General features: G+C 46.5%; 1 protein-coding gene across 2 annotated transcripts in view; it reads right to left on the reverse strand.

Moving 5' to 3' along the window:
* TAF1B (TATA-box binding protein associated factor, RNA polymerase I subunit B) overlaps nt 1-13,350 on the reverse strand; it is a 187,738-nt gene that overhangs the window by 144,123 nt on the left and 30,265 nt on the right. For both annotated transcript variants that reach the window (XM_040348618.1, XM_040348619.1), the window contains exons 5-6: nt 10,660-10,755; nt 561-705 (exon numbers count right to left, since the gene is read on the reverse strand). In XM_040348618.1, the coding sequence (XP_040204552.1) occupies nt 561-705; nt 10,660-10,755 (241 nt within the window). The remainder of the gene's footprint in view (nt 1-560; nt 706-10,659; nt 10,756-13,350) is intronic.

Consider the following 13,350-nt stretch of genomic DNA (forward strand, 5'->3'; position numbering starts at 1 on the left):
CTGCATTCAACATATCAACTCCAGGGACAACAATTCTTTTGCTGCCCAATATATCCTACCTACTTTCATATGTCATTGTAACAAGATAATCAGTGGTATTCACTTTACCTTTCTGAGGTCATAATGTTATGGCCGATTTGGTGCACATTTTGTTCATTAATAAAGTGCTGACACTTTTATGCATTTCTGAAAGCATACAAAACCATTCTTTATCCAAAAAACACATTCCAGCTTTACATCTCCACTCTTTCCTAGATCAGGTTGCTAAGCAACTAGCCAGAGAGAAACAGTTTGTGGAGTGTAATAATGGCAGCAAAGGAGAGGCAGCTCTTGTGTGATTGCCTATATGTGAATGGAGCAGAGCACAGACCACACAACTCCTCACTGGTCCTCAGCAGTACCAGCTGGAGCTATAATAATGGACTGGGGGGGGGGGAAGAACCACAAACTAGTTAATCTGTCTAAAACAAAAAATCATAATTCATAACTTAGTCATGTAGATTTATATTAATACTTAAAAAAAAAAACACACACACACACACACACACACACACTCTTACCTGATGCTGATGTGTAGCCCCCTGAATATGGGAGGTTAAGGCTAACATTGGACATGGATTCTCCATCAGTATCAGAAGAGAAGGCACTACTAAAAATTTCCGGTCCGCTATCTAGGTCTGACGAAGCCGCACTACTTTGGGACATCTGCCAAAAAGCATAAAGAGTGGGATACTTTGATCACTACTTAATTGTCATATTTTTTCCATAGAATTTCTATTACTGCCATGTATACCCTTTGTACATACAGTGGGTATAGGAAAAAAAAAAAAAAAAAAAATCAAACCTCCCTCCCCCCCTTTAAAATAATCAATTTTTTTGTGCTTTGCAGCCTGAAAATAATGACAGGCATCCTTTTTAATTTATTCAGCTGTATTTACTCACTGCAACAAGTATTCACAGCACCAATTACAGCCCCAGGTATGTTTGAGTATGAAAATTGGTAAAGAAAGAGTGCAATCAGCGCAAAAAATAAATAATAAAATTAAAATTGAATATATAAATCGAACTTATCACACTAATTAGTGTAAGTGAAAAACACTTATGATTATTTTGAAAATAATCAAAATAATTATATATGATGAAATAAATATCAGAAAATGTGACCGCCAAGTCACATTTTTAGGAATGCTAGCTGTACACCAAAAAAGGACATTCACAAATCAGCACAGTAATGGTATGTCTTCCCGTGGAACAGCCAAATGAACACCAGGGGGCACAATAAGATTCCAAAATCCTCAGTTCACAACCACATTAATGGACTGTACAGTGGGTGCACTTCATCACCTGCATGTTTGAGTATGATGCTACAAACTTGGCACACCTATATTTGGGCAGTTACTGCCATTCTTTGCAGGACCTCTCAAGCTCCATCAGGCTAGATGGGGAGTGTCAATGCACAGCCATTTTTAGATCTCTTCAGAGATGTTCAACCGGGTTGAAGTCTGGGCTCTGGTCGGGCCTCTCAAGCACATTCACAGAGTTGTCCCGTAGCCACTCCTTTGTTATCTTGGCTGAGTGCTTCAGGTCGCTGTTCTACTAGAAGATGAACCTTTGCCCCAGTTTGAGGTCTAGAGCAGGTTTGCATCAAGGATGTCTCTGTACATTGCTGCATTCATCTTTCCCTCGATCCTGACTAGTCTGCCAGTTCCTGCTGAAAAACATCCCCACAGCATGATGCTGCATCCACCATGCTTCACTGTAGGGATGGTATTGGCCAGGTGATGGGCGGTGCCTGGTTCCCTCCAGACATCACGCTTGCCATTCAGGCCAAAGTGTTCCATCAGACTAGAGAATTTTGTTTCTCATGGTCTGAGAATCCTTCAGGTGCCATATGGCACACTCCTGGCAGGTTGTCCTGTGCCTTTTGTTGAGTGGCGGCTCCCATCTGGCTATTCTACCTGATTGGTGGAGATGATTGTTCTTCTGGATGGTTCTCCTCTCTCCACAGAGAAAACGCTGGAGCTCTGTCAGAGGGACCATCAGGTTTTTGGTAACCTCCCTGACTAAGGCCCTGCTCCCCCGATTGCTCAGTTTGGCTGGGTGGCTCACTCTAGTAGGAGTACTGGTGGTTCCAAACGTCCTTCATTTATAGATGATGGAGGCCACTGTGCTCATTGGGACCTTCAACGCTGCAGAAAAAATTTCTGTACCCTTCTCTGGATCTGTCTCTTGATACAATCCTGTCTGTCTCGGAGGTCTACAGACAATTCATTGGACTTCATGGCTTGGTATGTGCTCTGACATGCATGGTTAACTGTGAAACCTTATATAGGTGGTGCCTTTCCGAATCATGTCCAATCAACTGCATTTACCACAGGTGGACTCCAGTCAAGTTGTAGAAACATCCTAAGGATGATCAGTGGAAACAGGATGCACCTGAGCTCAATATTGAGCGTCATGGCAAAGGTGGTGAATACTTATGTACATGTGTTTTTGTTTTTTTAAACTTGCAAAGATTTCAAAAAACGTCTTTCACATTGTCATTATGGGGTATTGTTTGTAGAATTTAAAAAAAGGAAAAATAGGATTTTTTTGTACTCGCCATAAAATTCTTTTCTCTGTCGTCCATGGACGGACACAGTCTCTTCAAGTCTTGACAAGTGGGTTATGAGGACTAGGCAGAAACATGTTAGATATTCAGATACATGTTATTTTAAGAGAGTTGAACAGCCCTGCCCAGGGGGGCGGTCCCTCCGGACATAACCCACCTCCCTGCAGCATGCAGTACAAACCTAAAAGGAGGGGTGGGGGCTGTGTCCATCCATGGACGACAGAGAAAAGTATTTTACGGGGAGTACAAAAAAAATCCCATTTTCTCTTTTCGTCCATGGACGGACGGACATAGCCTCTTCAAGTCTTGACAAGTGGGACGTCCCCAAGCAGTGTTAAAAACGAGGGGTGGGAACAGTATCAGTAAAAAACACAACTTCACCCCAAACAAGCAGAGCTCCTCAACGGAGGAGATGCAACTTTAAACAGCCACCTGCAAAACCTTGCGGCCGAAGGAAGCATCTGAAAATGCACTCACATCAACCTTGTAAAATTTTGAAAAAGTGTGAACAGACGACCAAGTCGCCGCTTTGCACACCTGTGAGACAGACGCTTGATGTCGGAAATCCCAGGAAGCACCAATTGCCCTGGTCGAATGTGCCTTGACCGGAAAGGGGGGCACCCCCCCCCCCCTTAAGAGCATATGCCTGTATGACGGTCTGTCGGATCCACCGAGAAATGGTAGCCGATGAGACCGCCAGGCAATTTTGAGACCGCCAGGCAATTTTGTGGACCGGACACCGACACAAAAAGTAAGTCAGATCTCCGAAAACAGAGCCGTAGCTGACAGGTACACCCACAGAGCGCGTACCACGTCTAAGGAATGAAGCGCAACCTCCTTAGGATGCGCCGGCAGAGGACACAAAGATGGAAGAACAATGTCATTGTTAAGGTGAAAAGCCGAGACCCACCTTCAGAAGAAAGGAAGGTCGCGGGCGCAACACCGCTTTATCCTTATGGAGGATCAAGTATGGCGACTTGCAGGACAAGGCTGCCAACTTAGAAACCCTTCTGGACAGAAGTAATGGCTACCAAAAAAGCCACCTTCTGAGATAGTGTCGAGAGGAATCTCTCTGATGTTTTCAAAGGGAGGTTCCTGAAGAACCGAGAGCACCAGGATTTAAATCCCATGGGGGAAGAGGTGGTTTAAGGGGGGAGTATATGACGAACCCCCTGCACAAAAGGTACCCACCAGAGAATTGGCCGCCAAAAGCCTGCTGAAAAAACACAGCCAAGGCTGAAATCTGTCCCTTAATGGTGATGAAGGCAAATTTCTGATCCACACCAGGCTGCAAAAACAGCAGGATCCTGGACACCGAAAACGTCCACGGACGTGAACTCATCTCTTCACACAGAGATGTAGGCCTTCCAGGTGCGATGGTAGATCTTCCTAGAAAAAGACTTCCGTGCCCTCAACATGGTTGAAATCGGAGTCGGAAAGACCTCGGGCCCTTAGAACCTGGCTTTTAATAGACATGCCGTCAAAGCCAGCGCCCATAAAGCAGGATGAAATATGGGACCTTGAGACAAAAGGTCCTGAGATCGGCGTACCAAGGGCGCCGGGGGCCAATCTGGAGCAATCAGAATCATCGGGATCTCCTCTGCCTCCACTCTTCGGAGAAGCCGAGGAAGCAACTTCAATGGGGAAAAGACATAAAGTAGCCGATACTGACACCACGGGGCTACCAACGCATCTGACACATCCGCCCAAGGATCTCTGGATCTGGCCACGAACCTCGACACCTTGCGGTTGAGACGAGAAGCCAGGAGATCCACATCCGGTGTGCCCCACCTCATGCAAAGGATGCAATGACCATTCCCCCTGGTCCAGCATCTGGCGACTCAGGTAGTCTGCCTGCCAGTTTTCTACGCCTGGAATGTAGACGGCCGAGAGAGCCCGCACGCTTCTTCACCTTAGGATGTGAGCGACCTCGGACGCTGCAGCCGAGCTCCGAGTTCCCCCCTGATGGTTGACATAAGCCACCGCCGACTGGATCCTTATCGGGCGAACTTTCAACCTCCTTGACCACAAGGAGAGGCACAGTCTGATCGCCTGAAGTTCGAAGACATTGATCGTCAGACAGGATTCTTCTAGAGTCCAACAACCCTGGGCCGACTGGACCCCCTAACCCATGAGGCTGGCGTCCGTCGTAATCACTGCACACTGAAGGGAAGAAAGGATTTCCCGCACCGAAGAGCCGGGGGTTTCTCATCTACCAATTCAGAGAGACCCTGACCAGGTGGCTGACCTAAATCTGGCGATTCAGAGACAATGGAGATCTGTTCCATTTGGACAGGATCTCCTTCTGTAGCACTCGAGTGTGGAACTGGGCATACAGTACTGCCTCGAACGAGACTACAATATGGCCCAGAACTCGCATGCAAAAATGGGAGACACGACCATCTGCGGGATGCCAACACTCATTGCAGACTGAAGGGTCTGCAATTTCTCCAGGGGTAGAAAGACCCTCGCTTCCGAGGAGTCCAGAATCAACCCAAGATATTCCAAACACTGAGTCGGAACCAGGACCGACTTCTGAACTGTCAACACTCACCCCAATTCTTGGAGGGTCTGGCTGGCTATAGACACATCCTCCTCGAATTCTGAGCTAGAAGCTGCTCTCAGAAGAAGGTTGTCTAAGTAGTCCACGATGGCAATGCTTCGCTGGCTCAGCAAAGCTAGGATTGGTGCAAGCACCTTGGTGAAAACTCTTGATGCCGACGCCAGGCCAAAAGGGAGGGCCACAAACCGATAGTGGTCCTCCCCGATCGCAAAGCGAAGAAACCTCTGGTGACTTGCGCAGATTGGGACATGCAAGTAGGCGTCCTTGATGTCCAAGGACGCCAAAAAGTCCCCCGGGTGGAGCGCAGCTGCCACCGAACGAATGGATTCCATGTGGAACTTCCTTACCTTCACAAAGGCATTTAGGTAAAGGATTGGACAGACCCTGTCCTTCTTCGAGACCACAAACAGATTCAAATAAAATCCCTGAAACCTCTCTTCCTGTGGAACAGGTAAAATCACCCCGCAACTTAGCAAGTCCTGTACTGCCCCCCCAACAGTGGCGGGCTTGGGTGCCGGCTTGTTCAGCTTACGCACCCAGGGACGTTTCTGTCCCCCAGCTGAGAATTTGTCGGCCTGGGAGGGTTTACCCGCTGACCTTAACTGACGAAAATACCGCTTCTGCGTGGGAAAAGAAGGACCCGGCTTAGGGCGGGGTTCCTTCCCCTTGGAGGGAGGAGCATGTGCTTCCCTCTTGTGACATCCTTGATAATGTCATCCAGTGAGGTACCAAAGAGCCTCCCACCCTTGAAGGGTAAATGTGCCAGGGCTTTTTTAGAGGCCTGGTCAGTAGACCAGCATTTCAACCAAAGAAGGCGGCGTAAAACTACCACCGAAACAGAAGCCCTGGATATCAAGTGTGCTGCATCTAGCGCAGCAGCAAACATATACAAGGCCCTGGACCATCTGGTACGCCAGCCTAATAACCTTGGGCGGGAGTTGGTGCTCCTCCGTAGACTGGCGCAACATTTTTGTCCATTCAGTGAGTGTCTGAGACACCAGGGTAGTGGCCACAATAGGCCGCAATGCAGACCCCAGCATGGTAAACATGGAACGGGTCAGTGCTTCGGATCTCCTATCAGTCTGATCCTTAAAAGCAGGGGTTCCCTCTATAGGGAGAGTGGTTACCTTATTTAACCGGGCAACCGGAGGGTCCACCACAACCGGAGGGGAAGACCTTTTTTTTTTTTTTTAAAAGGCTCTCCTCAAAAGGGGTACCGAACCGCCAGTCGGTGAGGGACTACAAAAGCCTTCTGTGGCTTTTCCCATTCCGCATCAATGAATTTATCAAAGAAGGGCACATAAGGAAAAACCTTCACAAAACGGTCCGATTTGTGTGATACAAAAAAGACAGAGCCCTCAGCGGAAGCCTCAGCTGCACTATCCAGCTTAAGGGAGCCCCTAACAGCATTGATAAGCTCACTGACAAGTGCCTTGTCATTCACCGACCCAAGTAAGGGGTCTTCCTCACAAGGAACGTCCTGGTCCACATCCTCAGATAAAACAGAACCAGGAACCTGAGCCGCAGCCAGTTCTTGGTCCAAATCAGAGCATTCCCCAGGGGATAGCAGGGGGAGGAGGCGCTTTTTACCCCCCGTACGTCTGCACGCCGCTTCCACCCTGGCAACAAATGTTTTCAGGACTGCCGACAAAGTGTCTAAAGGGACTGGAGGTGCAGAAGCACCAGCTGCCACCTCTGTCATGTTTGGGGAAGAAGAACCGGGTACTGACTCCATTAAACAAGCTCCCAGGGCCCTGTTTAGACTTGAACAAAAAAAAAAACACCCTCCTGCTGCGCTGACCGGGGGGTTACCAAGGGGACTCACCACCACAGGAGGAGACTGCACAGCGCTGCTGCCCGCCCTCCGTACACTGTGTGTATGAGAGGAATAAAACCGTGAGGTAAACTGTGAGGCAATTTGTGAAGAGACCTGTGCTGCGCGCCGTAGGGACCAGCACTAGAGGCCAAAGACTCAGCCTAGATGGCCACCGAACGCTGCATATAGAGCCTGACGCAGCCACAAGAAAATGACCGACCGCAATAGTAACCTGTGCCATAGCGCGGCCACAACAAAATGTCCGCCAATAGGATTTTCAATGGAAGCTGAAAATCACCCAAAAAATGGCGCCGGCAAAACGCAGCATTTTAAACAATGAAAGCCCAAAGAGGCTAAACAGTGTCCAAACTTTAAAAAAGACCCCCAGCATTAAAAAACGCAGGCCAGACGTACCACAGTCCCCTCAGCAAGGCACCTCCCCCCGACAGCAGTATATAATGCAGCAGAAAGGGAGGCTAAGGAGGGCCCCCAAACCAGAGGAATGCTCAACCGTACCAACCCACCGGAGCGGGAGGACCTGTACTTACCCGTCCACGCGAGGACTCACTGACGCATTCCAGACAGGCATACAATCGCGTTGGAGGTAGCCGTCGGCCAGGTCCACTGTGGGTGAGACACCACAGCCCAGTCAAATGTGGACCTCAGAGCGGAAAACTCATCGGCCACCCCAGAAGTCATGGGGTATGTCGGGGCAGACCCAGCCTCTTTGCAAAGGTGTGCTCACGCTCACTGGCGGGACTGAGAACACTACAAGGATCTATAATATCCAGTCTGTCTCTCAGCCGACAGTTGATAGAAAATTCTTCTTTTTTTTAAAAGAGCAAATAAATTAAAAAAAAAATCTTTTCCTCAGGGTGCTGGGCCCAAAAGGAGCCATACGTCCATCTCCTATGCTAGGCAGAACGAAACTGAGGCTGCATGCTGCAGGGAGGTGGGCTATGTCTGTAGGGACCGCCCCCTGGGCGGGGCTGTTCAACTCTGTTAAAATAACATGTATCTGAATATCTAACATGTTTCTGCCTAGTCCTCATAACATAACCCACTTGTCAAGACTTGAATAGGCTGTGTCCATCCATGGACGATAAGAGAAATAATGAATTTAATTTATTATAGAATACGGCTGTAACATAATATAATGTGGAAAAAGTGAAGCACTGTGATTACTGTCCGGATGCAGTGTGTATGTGTATTTTTATCAATTTACAAAATGCAAAGTGAGTGAACAGAAGAAAAATCTAAAATCATATCAATATTTGATGCGACTACCCTTCGACAAACCAGCACACTTTGCACACTTAAACAAAGACAGGGATTAGAGTCAGGTGTATGATTAACCAATGATACTAAGCAAGTGCTAATGATCATCAATTTCATATGTAGGTTGAAACACCATCATTAACTGAAAGAAAAACAGCTGTGTAAGAGGCTTAAACCTGTGAGGAACAGACAAACTCTGCAACAAAGGGCAGGTTGTTGAAGACCGTTTCAAGTCACAGGTCATAGACCATTTCAAGACTGAGCAGAAACCAGTGGGGCCCAGGCACACCCATTTACTGTCCAGAGAAGTCTGACCAGAAGTGGACTTCTTAAAGCATTTTTCATTTATAGCATTTTTTCACACCTACCTAAAACTTTTGAACAGTAGTGTATATCTGTGGAAAGTAGAGATCCACAGAGGGCGGCTGTCAATTTGAAAGAAGTGGGAAATAGCTTCAAGTACCCTAAAGCAGTGTTTCTCAACTCCAGTCCTCGGGGCGCACCAACAGGTCATGTTTTCAGGATTTCCCTCAGATCAAACTGCTGTGGTAATTACTAAGGCAGTGAAACTGATAAAATCACCTGTGCACAATAATGGAAAGCCTGAAAACATGACCTGTTGGTGCGCCCCGAGGACTGGAGTTGAGAAACACTGCCCTAAAGGATATCAAGAAGTGATTTTCAATTTTTTTTTTTAAAACACTCCCTTCATTAGAACGCTGTTCGTTGTCAGCTAAAAATAACAAGGCAAAATGATGCATTTGTCTGATTAGAATCCCTTTAACCACTTAAGCCCCAGACCATTTTGCAGCTAAATGCCCAGGCCAGGTTTTGCGATTCGGCACTGCGTCGCTTTAACAGATAATTGCGCGGTCGTGTGACGTGGCTCCCAAACAAAATTGGCGTCCTTTTTTTCCCACAAATAGAGCTTTATTTTGGTGGTATTTGATCACCTCTGCGGTTTTTATTTTTTGCGCTATAAACAAAAATAGAGTGAAAATTTTGAGAAAAATTCAATATTTTTTACTTTTTGCTATAATAAATATCCCCCAAAAACCATATATAAAAAAAAAATTTCCTCAGTTTAGGCCGATACGTATTCTTCTACCTATTTTTGGTAAAAAAAAAAAAAAAAATCGCAATAAGCGTTTATCGATTGGTTTGCGCAAAATTTATAGCGTTTACAAAATAGGGGATAGTTTTATTGCATTTTTATTAATTTTTTTTTTTTTTTTACTACTATTGGTGGCGATCAGCGATTTTTTTCGTGACTGCGACATTATGGCGGACACTTCGGACAATTTTGACACATTTTTGGGACCATTGTCATTTTCACAGCAAAAAAATGCATTTAAATTGCATTGTTTATTGTGAAAATGACAGTTGCAGTTTGGGAGTTAACCAGAGGGGGCGCTGTAGGAGTTAGTGTTCACTTTGTGTGTGTTTACAACTGTAGGGGGGTGCGGCTGTAGGACTGACGTCATCGATCGAGTCTGCCTTGTATAAGGGATCACTCGATCGATACGCCGCCACAGTGAAGCACGGGGAAGCCGTGTTTACATACGGCTCTCCCCGTTCTTCAGTTCCGGAGAGCGATCGCGACTATAAACGAATAGCCGCGCCGGCGTCCCGGATCGCTCCCCGAGGGAATCCGCCCGCCGGAGGGGGTCCCGATCGGACCCCCCACCCGCTAGAAGGCAGGGACGTATATATACGCCTATCTGCCTGTCCGTGCCATTTTGCGGACGTATATAGTCGTGCGGCGGGCGTTAAGGGCTTAAAGGGGTGGTTCACCCGAAAAACTACTTTTTTTTATTACACTGGCCCCCCACATTACAATACGATTAAGGCTATTATCTTTTTTTTGATGCTGTACATACCTTTGTACAGCATATTCACCCGTGGCATCCGGGTTGCGAGTCCCGCGGGAGTGGGCGTTCCTAACATGTCTGTGATTGACGTTTTGACCAAAAACGAGCTCCCCCCCCGTCGCGTAAGCCGCGTCACGGTTGGCGAAAGGAGCCGAACGGCGAGTCGGCGCTATACTGCGCATGCGCATCGCCGTTCGGCTCCTTTCGCCAATTGTGACGCGGCTTATGCGACGGGGGGAGCTCGTTTTTGGTCAAAACGTCAATCACAGACATGTTAGGAACGCCCACTCCCGCGGGACTCGCAACCCGGATGCCACGGGTGAATATGCTGTACAAAGGTATGTACAGCATCAAAAAAATAATAATAGCCTTAATTGTATTGTAATGTGGGGGGCCAGTGTAATAAGAAAAAGTAGTTTTTAGGGTGAACCACCCCTTTAATACTGTATGAAGACACCGCAACAGCTAGTAATCAGAATTATGGTAGGCTTATGATGTTAATATTTAGTTTCCTACAAACCCGTGGCGGCTGATGGTTCTTTGAGGCAGGTCTATTGCAATAGGCTTCCTGAGTCTTTTGAAGATATCGCCTCCAGAAATTGCATATAACTTCATCCTGTTGTAAACATATATAAAAAGATAAAGTCAGGTTACATAACTTTCAAGAGTCTTTTTTACATGGTGTTCAACACAGTAGAGTATTCCTAAGAAGATTTTTAAAAGTTCTGTATTCTGACAACAGATTCCAAAAAAGAAAGCCCTGTACACACTGCCAGGAATCCCGTCAGGAAAAAAAGTCAGTTTTCCTGATGGGATTCCTGGCAAGCTTGCCTTGCAAAACCGTGTATACAGACGGCCACTCAAAAGAACTGCCGTTCTTTTGAATGGCAAGAGCGCGGCAACGTCATCGACTTAGACGAGCCGGCGTCTCGTCACATTCGATTCGTCGCCGCCATCTTGCTACACCCCACACTAACTTTGTATGCTACCACGCATGCGAAGTGTTATCGAGCATGCGCGGTTTTTCCACACTCAGGTAAGCATACAGACGACTGGTTTTCTCGGCAGGAAACACTCTGCCGGGAATCCCGACGGTATTTCCTGCAACCATGGGTTGCAGGAAAGCAATATCGCTCATTTCCCCCCACTAACACAGTCTGTGTCGATGAGGGAATCCCTCCCACAGAGCCATTGTGTTCTCCCAGCTTCAGAGGAAGCTGTCCCCGCCGGGAGAACACAGTGATTATTGCTAGTGGCTGTAAATGCGGCTAGCAATAATCACATGTAAAATCCGGCAGGTTGTACCCAAGTTGATTGGTCAACTTGGGTACATTCAGCCTGCTCCCTGCTGAACCAGCTGAGATTCAAACCGTCTATGGCTGTCTTTACTGTATTTATTGAACAATCAGCAAACATGCTGAATGCTGTATATATTCAAAACAAAACAACTTCCTTGTCACGTTTCACCACTCCCAGACTTCTCAATGTTAAGGGCCAAATATTTCCAATTTAGTCTCATCGGACCATAACACCTTTTTCTATGTGGCTTCAGAATCTTCACTTCAAGGTGTCGTGACTGCATGTGGCCTTTCTTGAGGAGTGTTTTTTCTCTTGCAACCCTCCTATAAAAGCCACATTTGTGGAGAATTTATGATACTGTTGTCACATTGATCTCAACTTGATCTGCTTAAATTTTGCCTTCACCGGTTCCTCATAGCCCCTTCATCAACATGCAAGGACATAAATTAAATATCTTATTTTAGACCCAGTGACATAGCTGGGTTCCCGTGCTTCTATGTGCAATGCAGACACATAATCGCTGGTGGGACTGGCCGGCAGGATGCTGTTGTTGGCGATCTCCAAAACCAACATGTATAATGGTCTACAGCTGAATCAGCCCACTGTGCGACACCTGGTCCAAACTCTGTTTCTAGCGTTATAAAAAAAAAAAAAAAAAAACACCACACACACACACACACACACACTACCCTTCCGCGCTATAGACAGAATAGTGTATTTTTACAAGGATTATACAAATATAGTACAAAAATAATTCAAACGTAAATAAAGAAAAAAAACAAAAGAAAAGAAAATGTACAAACAAAAAAGTAAACCACAGAAGCTGCACTATAATACGCCCACAATGTTATAACAGCAAGTGGAGAAAGCGAAAAATCATAATCCTATTTCAAGGATCCTCTTAAAAAAAAAAATTGGATGAAAAAATTAGGGGTGGAGCCTAAGGCTGTTAGACAGAAGGAGTTTGCATTGATACTGGGTTTGTCTATATCATGGGTGCTCAACCTGTGGCTCTCCAGCTGTTGCAAAACTACAATTCCCATAATGCCTCAGCCTTTGGGAGACAGCTGGAGAGCCACAGGTTGAGCACCCATGGTCTATATGAACCGGAGAAGCTGAGCTGCTGGTGTTCAGCGATCTTCACATAATGACGCTTCTGTGAACGTTTTGCTGGTTCTACTTTTTGTGAATGTGAGTATATCTATGTTTGGGTCAATAAAGCGAGTCTGAAATTTTACACTATGTGCGCTTCCCTTCAGCGTCTATAGCTCTGCCTCTTGCAGTTACCAATTTTCTGGCTGTCTCCTACAGCCCCTCTGATTTCTGGAGACCTTCTGTCTTACAGGAGCTGTCTCCAACTGGGAGCCATGAGATATTCCTACACTCATTATAAAGGGCTGTGCTCACCTGAGCACACACTCTGCTGGTAATGAACAAAGTCTGGATACAGGGTTGGAGATTCCGTCCCACCCCAGACACTGTGGAATCTCCAAACTACAGAGCCCCATTTCAAAATACCAAAACCTGGAGAAAGCTGCACCAGCAGTCTTCTCCAGTCCACATCTACGCTCTGTAGAGTTGCACCCAGCAAAATTACTATGTGTGTTATAGGCCACCTTCAGGTGATGGACACTGGCACACCCAAGACAGGAACTACCCCTCTATATAACCCCTCCCATACAGGGAGTACCTCAGTTTTTGTAGCAAAGCAATATACATATATCCCAACATGAGGGGGAGGGACCTCTGTGTCCCGTGATGTACTCCAAGAAAAGGATTTTACAGGTAAGTCATTATAAAAATCCCAATTTCTTTATCGTACATCACGGGACACAGAGCATCATAGTAATTACTATGTGGGATGTCCCAAAGCAATACCACACAAAATAAAAGCAGGCCGCCATCAGACGCG

This window comes from Rana temporaria, chromosome 4 (genome assembly GCF_905171775.1).
Source record: "Rana temporaria chromosome 4, aRanTem1.1, whole genome shotgun sequence".
Taxonomy (NCBI): domain Eukaryota; kingdom Metazoa; phylum Chordata; class Amphibia; order Anura; family Ranidae; genus Rana; species Rana temporaria.